The sequence below is a fragment of the Pieris napi genome, chromosome 11 (assembly GCF_905475465.1).
Source record: "Pieris napi chromosome 11, ilPieNapi1.2, whole genome shotgun sequence".
NCBI classification, from domain to species: domain Eukaryota; kingdom Metazoa; phylum Arthropoda; class Insecta; order Lepidoptera; family Pieridae; genus Pieris; species Pieris napi.
Window position 1 is genome coordinate 10045274 of NC_062244.1, and position 8462 is coordinate 10053735.

Genomic DNA, 8462 nt, shown 5'->3' on the forward strand with positions numbered 1-8462 from the left:
ATTAGATACACTTTATAATCCAGTCTAGTACACACAAATACACTGTACCAACTCCATTAACTTATGCGAATGTTAACTTTTATACGGTTTTCATTCAAGAGGAAACATAATACGCACCATTACCATTCCAAGAATAAAGGGTACAGTGTATAACGCAAGTCTTCCAAAGGTGATTAACTGAGATAGAAAAATAAACTTGAATATAAAAAACATCTCTTAATTCCTGAGTCCAGTCTGTGTGTACTATTGGTAGTGTAGACTCTTAAATATAACTTTATTTCTCATTACAAAATGATATTTTTTTTCATGAGAAACTTATTATTACAATACGGTGCACATCGCCATCAGACAGCCGTCCTATTTTTAGTCTTCTAGGCTCATTCTGATGTGTATCTTTTAAGCTCTTAAATTGATTAAAATCTAATATTTCGAATTTATAATACCGGTAAGAACCGATAACATTCTGAAAAATGAAGCAGTATTTATTATAGTAATACATTATCCAAATCTTTACTATCTATGCTATATGCTGTATCTACTGAATGGAAGATACGGTCCCGAGATAACAATTCATTTGGGGTACAGAGGTTTGATCAACCTACGTACCTCAATAATCAATTAATTGATGTACTGAGATGTGTCTTCGCCTTGCCCCAATGAAATACAAACAAAAACCAGCTACAACTTTTTAGGTCCGGGTCTTAGATTTATGTATCTGTATATTGATCAATTGATTTTTCTAATAAGCAAGTAGATAATAGCCTTCAGTGCCCATCTTTGGCTCTAAAGCATGCCGGTTTCCTAGCGATGTTTACCTTCAACGTACGGATAAAAAATAAGCAGGCATTGGTATCGAATCTACGACCTCAGGGGAGTAGCACGCCAGTAGGCAAAAATTACACGCCCAAATGAAAATTAAACACAATAAAAACTTAATATTCTCGTAAAGTGGGTGTAAACTTTAACTACCTTGCTACTTCAAACTTTTTATAGCCGCCGTTCATGACGGCGCGTTTTCACACAATCCCTTTTCGGCGAAATTCTGACGTGATTTATGAAATACTGTGTAAGGTTTTAACTAATTAAAGCTTCACTGTGTTAATTATTTAAACCTTGACTTTGATTTTCAATCAATTACACTAGAATCATTAACATATTAAATTTATATGTAATAACTAAGGGAGCGTTCAATTACGTCACACAATTTTTGGAGATTATTGATTATTGTATTCTAAATTTAAGCTTCTATGTGTGCTAGAAGTGCCTTAGAGTTTTGATGTTCGGCCAGTCAGTTAGTGGGTGAGTGGCAAAATTAAGAAACCTACGAGTATCCTAGTAGTATAGTTTTTAGTCTCATGCACTACGAAGTTGTATCACAAATGGCCTAAACTCTTTTGAGAAAGGGAAAGGTGCCGCTTTTATGCTCGACGTGCCACTAGATCAATTCAACATTATCAACAGCATTTTTATTAGATTTCCGTACCCGTAGTCTAGTTGGCCATACTATGCCAAAAAAAGAAATAATAATAATTTGTATTTAACTGTTTATTGATGAAGGCAATATAATTTAACATTAATTAGACACATCTACTTGTGCAACTTTTCTTCGCTTTCCGATAGTGTTATGTTTATATTTAAGCCAATATTCTTTTTATTAGGATCAGAGTTTAATTCGGGATTTTCATCGTTGTAGTTTAATTCAGGTTCTGTAAGAACAAATATTGTGAAAGTTAAAAATAATTCCGAGAAAAGCCAATGAAATGCCAAGAAGCGTTATACTTAATTCTGATGTCAAGTTGTATCTGTGAGTGATTTAGAAACGTTTTCTTGATTCCGCCAAACAACTTCAGGCTTCAATAATAAAATGCGAGGTATGGTTAGTAATAAAGGGGATTACACTATAAAATATGAAAGACGTGGCACACGTCAAGGGTCTTCCTCTCAATCTAAGACCGATTGTGATGAGAGATTTTTCTTTGATCAGTTTTATAGGCAAGAAGTAGTCTAAAGAAAAGTTATTAATAAAACAGACACTGAAAAGATGTCTGCCTCAGGCCCCATTGAGAAATTACGGGGCTACAAGTAACTAAATTACCGAAACTAACTTATCTTTTTTTGTAATGTTGAGAAGAAAACATACCGTTGTTAATGTTAGTTTTGTTCAAAATCTTGTGATACAATTCGTTGAATTTCTTTTGCCTTTTCACATTCGACGGTGAACGGATAACTAGTGTTGGTAATAGTATGTAATGTTCAAGATTTGGTTCTTGGGGTTGAAATTTAGAACGCCCAGTACTCTTCTTTATCACAAGCTTAGGCTGTTTTGGTCTACATTTTGAAGTAATTACACTACTCCCGCTAGTTTCTTGGTTCTCTTGGCCTTTATTCTTATTAGTAGGGCTAGAAGTTCGATAGCAACAGGTGGATTGTTTGTTACCAGAACGATTTACCCGGCTAGGCCCCGGAGTGCATTCTTCATGTGTATAGACTCGGCGCCGGCTTTCAGGATATATTGAGTGACTTTTACTTGATTCTTTTCGGCAAGCCTTATCCTCGTGGTGCTCAGTCTTCTCCGTATCACTACCACCATTTTCCGCACCTTCAGGTCTATTCTTATTGCTTGCAACAATAATATCACCTGTTTTGCCAACGGCCCGGCAATGTTCATGGCGATTATTTAATTTAACTATTCGGTAGTGCCGGCGTCGCCTACGTTCTACATGAGCAACTCTTTCTCTTAAAAGGCTGTCAATCAGTCTTTGCAGTTCGGATCGGGGGCCATATCTTTCTGGATGTGTTATCCGGCGACCGAGTCTAGTATTTGGCCAGTGTGTTCGACACACGTCCTCCCAAATGATATCGCTTAATACAGCTTCACGTGAAGGTGTTAGTTTGATACCGTCATCACGAGGTGCAAACTCTCCTTGGGCAAGATAGTGAACGGTGTCCATCAGTCTATAGTCACGTACAGGATTTAATTTATGACGAATTTTATGCACTCTTTCTGCGGCTAGTTTGGGGATGTCATCACGTTTGCATGGAACTGAAGCACATTGTCTTCTTCCCCGAGCAGTTATACCGTCATAAAGAGTGAAATCCCGTCCGTATTGTTCTGAATTATGTTCTTTCTGTATTGTTGTAGCTTTACTGGGGGAAAGAGGGGCTGGTGGTTGAGCATAACGTTGAAATGCAGAAGTTTCTGGAATGTGACTATATTCGACATAACTGCAACCCGGGTCGGCTTGAGGAAACGGCTTTATTTTTTCATTTTCTGTTTCATCTTCGGTGGAAGATAACTGGATATTAGGATCGAGCGTTCTAAGCACCATCTCTTGTCTTAATATTCTCTGTTCAAGCCAATCTATTCTTTTGTGTATGCTTTCTATATTTTTACCTGATATTGTATCGTCAGATGAACTATTTGTGACTACTAAAGCGCCAATGTTCGTTTTATATCGGATATTTTTAGAATTTTCGGTTACTGTTTCAAGTTTAGGAACATTAATTGTCATATGGGGATGAGTGTACATGTAGCATTTTTCAGAATTTCTACGTCTTCGTCGATAGACTGTAACATCTCGAGATGAGCTAGATGTAGCACATTTTGATACAGCTGTCGAAGTTCCTTCAATTGTACTGCTTGGTGGAGATTGTTTATCAACTTTGATCTTAAATGTTTTACATGAATTTGGAATACATGGAATGATTTTTGCTACACTAGAATCCTCTTCAGTATAGTCTAAAAAAAACAAAAGTTAATAACTGAATATAAACAACTATCGTACTGTTTAAATATTTACACTCACCGTATGCAAATGACGAATGATCTCCTATTGCTAATCTAGAACCAGATTTTTCAGAGTGCTAGAAAGTGAGTTTCAATTTAAAATGTATTAGGTAAGTATTAAACTAACTATTATTCTTAGCTGAAATTACCTTTTTGTGATGAAACCTTTTTTCCGCAATATAAATTGTTTTGATAGCAGGCGCTCGAGGTTTTATGGAAACTAGTACTTTTTGGGAAGACTTCCGAAATGATGAACCCTTTTGTGAAATTTCTATAAATATTATATTTAGTAACTTCACCTTTTATGAATAAAACTAAAAAGATGAATGAAAATTACCTAAAAGTAGTGGTTTTTTGGGAGCTCGATTAGAAACTCCTGCTATTGAATCGTAATCAAACTCTCTAATAAATTTTTCGTCATGAATCAATGATTTCTTTTTGGATGGTGACTGTTTATATTCCATCACATCCCATTTTCTTTCTCGCGAGCATAGTTAATAGGTATTCTATTAATTAATTACACTGACTCTGAATTTTGTTCAAATTAATTTATGCAGTTAATAAGTTCATATTTGAATGACATGACTTTGATATTTAACTTTCTTCTTTGAAAGAGGTGTAGATGAAAAGAGAATGAATTGTTAAGATAAATATCACACCATACGATAGGATTTCCAATTGAGAAAATATGGTAAACATTTAATAGTTTAAAGTAATTTTTATGAGTTTTTGTATTTAAAAAAGACACAAGTCGATTACATGAAGATTTGTAGGTTGCTACAGTACTTCTTGGAGTTCCATTTCGAAAATAGAAGATATGAAAAATAAGAAATATTGTTGTCAAAATTGCAAAGCGTGACGTTTCAGCCATTTGTACTTTTCAAAAAAATTGTTAATAAAAATAGTGAGTGAATTGTAGATTAGGACGTATGGATGCTTGAATTGCTTTAGAAAATGTCTGATCAAGATAAAAAGAGTGGTACGGGTACCACCCCCGTGGTGGTAGAACAAACTACCAACAGCAGACACAAGGCTCCATGTCGGCCTAATGATATTCAAGATGAAACTGACCATCATCATAAGCATTCCAAAGCACCAGCTGTACAATGTAATCAATCTATTATAATCACATACCCTGCATACTGTAAATAGAGTTTACTGACTTCATTAATTTGACATCCTTTGGCATCTGTTAAACCCAACTACCGGCCTGCTTTCACACTGCATATTTGTTTAAATAATTTGGAAATAAAATAGGCTATCACACGGGGATAAAGAAAAATAATCTATTATAGTGAAAGAATTTATTAAATCAGTCCAGTCGTTTATTAATAGGTACAGGTTAACATGACTGATTTTGTTAATTCACTACTATATATATAAAAATTACAGCTGTTGGTGAGGATGTTAAACATAAAACAGCAGAGGATTTGGAGTCAGAAAATGAGGACGATAAGGATCGCAAACGGGGTAAATTAAATTGTAAACTAAAATTACACTAGCAGATAATTTCTAAAATCATTATTAGTGTTAATACTAACGTGCATACAGCTAGTACAATCCACGCAACATGTATCCGTGAGAGTTAATAATAAATAGGTTTATCTGTTGGTTAAGTTTAGTATATATCTAGGTGCTTCAGCGTGCGACTCTCTCTCCTGAGTTCGTAGTTTTGAACCCGGGCTGTGTACCAATGGATTTTCTATGTTCTCATTTCACGTTTGGTTGTACGGAAGGAAAACATCGTGATATCAAATCCGTGTCAGAGACAGCAGGCTACTTGCCTATCCGAAAAAATAATCAAGAAACAGATAGACCTATAGACCTAAAACGTTGTGCCACTGGGTTTTTGGTTGGTTAAGTTTAAATCGTGAGCAGTGTTGGCCTAGTAGCTTCAGCGTGCGACTCTCATCCGTGAGGTCGTAGGTTCAATCCCCGGCTGTGCACCAATGGACTTTCTTTCTTTCGCATTTAACATTCGCTCAAACGGTGAAGGAAAACATCGTGAGGAAACCGGCTTGCCTTAGACTCAAAAAGTCGACGGCCTGTGTCAGGCACAGGAGATCACCTACTTGCCTATTAGATTCACAAATGATTATAGAACAAATACAGAAATCTGAAGCCCCGACCTAAAAAGGTTGTAGCGCCATTGATTTATTGATTTATTTTACCTTTACAGTTAAATCTAATGAGATGAGTAAGCAGAGTGCCGCCAAAAAATTATCTTTCATTTCCAAGAAGCAAGGCACGCCGGCCGATTCCACAGCTTTGGGCCATGTCGAACTTGAAACAAAGGTATGAATACTGTTGTTTCATTGTCATGCAAGCGCTATAAAATATAAATTAATGTTTGATAGGCATTCGCGATAAATAGCCAAATTAAATTCCATATATCCAGATTTTAAATGTTTGGTAGGTATTTATTAAATGGTATAAAGCATTCTACAACGAATATATACAAAGCCATTATGCTATAATTTATTTATCAATAAGGAAACATAACAATAATAATAAAAACTTTATTTATGACTTAAGGGTTGTGACAAAATTGATATATCGCTAGTACCCACACTACGGAATCCCTGTGTTGTGGGTAACTAGTTAACAATTGTTCCGTGGTACATGGTACATGATTAAAACAGTTTAAAAAAGTAATTTTAATGTTACAACTGTCTTATAAGTCATTAAGTGAATGTGTGAGTGTGTATGCGCATGTATTTGTGAGTGTAGCTGTGAGTTGTTATATTCGTGCGCTGTGTCAGTGTTAGTTTTTAGAACCTCGAAAGTCATGCCAAGATACGTAGTAAGGCACCTGTAGAATCGAAATCCAATTTGGCTTGCGTAATTTTTATGTGATTTGCGAGTTTGTATCTGGATAGAGACTATCTCAGAATCCATGACAGACACATCACAAATACAAAATATGTAAAAAAATTACAAGTTATAATTATAGAAGTGTCCTTTAATTGTTTCACAGATTATATTTTTTTATAAAGTTAAAAAAATAAAACAAAGACACGAAAATGTAAAATTGTATTTTTTGATATCAAAGATAATATTGTATTGTTAAAATATTTCTTTTAAGTATTTCACTTTTATTTTCAGAAGGGTACAATGACGCCCACATCGCAGCCAATTCCACAAGTTGCCGAAGCTCTTTCGAGGGCTAATTTTGGTGAAAAGGAAAATACTCAAACGGGCGAAACGGACAGTATTACGGAAGAAATCTCCGAAGCACGGATTGTTAAACCATCAAAGAGATATTCAAATTGGGTATGTTACATACTTTTGAAGTTAGTTATACATAGGCGCGTTATGAAAAATTTATGAGTGTGAAATTTTACGATGCGCGCGCACCGTGACACAAAATTAACAGAATGAAGTTGCCCACGAAAGATGCTACGGCATTGGACATAATTTAAAAACAACATTCGAATAATAATAGAATTTATGTTACACTGGATGTAAGAGAATAATAATAAATATTTGTTTATTTAATTTTTCAAATGTAAACTGAACTTTATTGACTTATTTCGTGTTTGACTCACTCCTTTTCCAGTCTTTGATTATTTAATTATTATTTCCATGCAATCAAAAACTATTTTTAATAATGCCAAAGAAGTATAACTTCTTACGCGCGTACATAAGTACACGCACCCATTTTTTTAAACTGCGTGGCAGCCCGCGCTTGCGAAGTTTTATACAAAGTGAAAAGATCGCTAACTAAGAAGTTTGAATATTTTACAAATATTTATTGACTGAAATGTTTCTTATAGTCAGATGACGAAGAGGCGGGCGGGCTGCCGCGCAGTGAATCGCGGGCGTCGCGCGTTTCCCGCGTCGTCCGACAGTTTTTCTGTTGCGGCGTGCCTTACGAAGCTCCATCCGAAGAAAACATCTCATCGGGACGAGCTTTTGGTCAAGGAATATAAAGCTTTACTCAATAACACAACGTTTGCGATGCTTTCGCGTGCTTTAATGTTATTTTGGCTGGCCATTTTCGATTGCTATCGCCGCATCGAATAATTATTTATCGCTTTTTGTCACAAGGATGTTAAGAGTAATTGAAAATGGCCAGCTAGAAGTACTGGAATTGTGAACTTGCGTTGTACTTAGTTGGTGTGTACATAAAATTAATAATAAAAGTGGCATTTTATTACCCTGCAACTTTGTAAAAACGTTTATATATCCCTAATGATATAGATGACATTATGTTCATTATTTTAATTTAATAATATATTTGTTCAGAGATAAAACAGTTGAATGAGAGTATTATTTTTAGTATAGTCTGTATTTAGACTGTTACCATATGTACTAGGCAAGGCTGTACATTTTGATTATTTAGGGTTTCTTAGTTTTATAAGCGTGGCGATTTACTAAATCGTCGTAGTTACGCCTAGAGAGTTTTACTCTCTCTCTCTCTCTCTCCAGCCAGACGCAGCCACTCTCTTCAACTGTTACATTGCATTCATCGTAACATAGCAATTAACATTTCATTATTTTACTTATATGTATAGAGTAAGAATAAAATCCTCTATTATTTAAAGCACCCCGATGACCCATTGCGCAGAAAGGTCCTACTTATAATGTCAACGTTATGCCTGTAGCTTTATGTGAGAAACCTCTATAAGAGAAAATAAGATCGCGGTCCCTTAAGCGGACCGTAGACGGACCG

At 35.4% G+C, this 8462-nt stretch overlaps 2 protein-coding genes across 2 annotated transcripts; one reads left to right on the forward strand and one right to left on the reverse strand.

The window, feature by feature from the left end:
- Positions 1-1530: 1530 nt before the first annotated feature.
- Positions 1531-4380, reverse strand: LOC125053887. The gene is made up of 5 exons (XM_047655494.1): positions 4125-4380; positions 3937-4058; positions 3807-3864; positions 2141-3739; positions 1531-1706 (listed from the first exon to the last, which is right to left on the reverse strand). Exons 1-5 carry the CDS (start codon positions 4249-4251, stop codon positions 1588-1590), a joined length of 2025 nt encoding a protein of 674 aa, XP_047511450.1. The 5' UTR covers positions 4252-4380; the 3' UTR covers positions 1531-1587.
- Positions 4381-4611: 231 nt separating this feature from the next.
- On the forward strand, positions 4612-8051 carry LOC125053890. Its single transcript, XM_047655498.1, has 5 exons — positions 4612-4895; positions 5180-5257; positions 5967-6082; positions 6893-7060; positions 7564-8051. The coding sequence occupies exons 1-5, from the start codon at positions 4742-4744 to the stop codon at positions 7717-7719; spliced, it is 672 nt and encodes a 223-aa protein (XP_047511454.1). The 5' UTR covers positions 4612-4741; the 3' UTR covers positions 7720-8051.
- Positions 8052-8462: the final 411 nt, after the last annotated feature.

Coding starts and splice junctions, on each gene's coding strand:
- LOC125053887 (XM_047655494.1), bottom strand. CDS start 4,251: ATGGAATATAAACAGTCACCATCCAAAAAGAAATCATTGATTCATGAC. Junction 4,059..4,124: donor CAAAAAACCACTACTTTTAG/GTAATTTTCATT, acceptor TAATATTTATAG/AAATTTCACAAAAGGGTTCA. Junction 3,740..3,806: donor TCATTCGTCATTTGCATACG/GTGAGTGTAAAT, acceptor TGTTTTTTTTAG/ACTATACTGAAGAGGATTCT.
- LOC125053890 (XM_047655498.1), top strand. CDS start 4,742: ATGTCTGATCAAGATAAAAAGAGTGGTACGGGTACCACCCCCGTGGTG. Junction 4,896..5,179: donor CAAAGCACCAGCTGTACAAT/GTAATCAATCTA, acceptor TAAAAATTACAG/CTGTTGGTGAGGATGTTAAA. Junction 6,083..6,892: donor ATGTCGAACTTGAAACAAAG/GTATGAATACTG, acceptor TTTTATTTTCAG/AAGGGTACAATGACGCCCAC.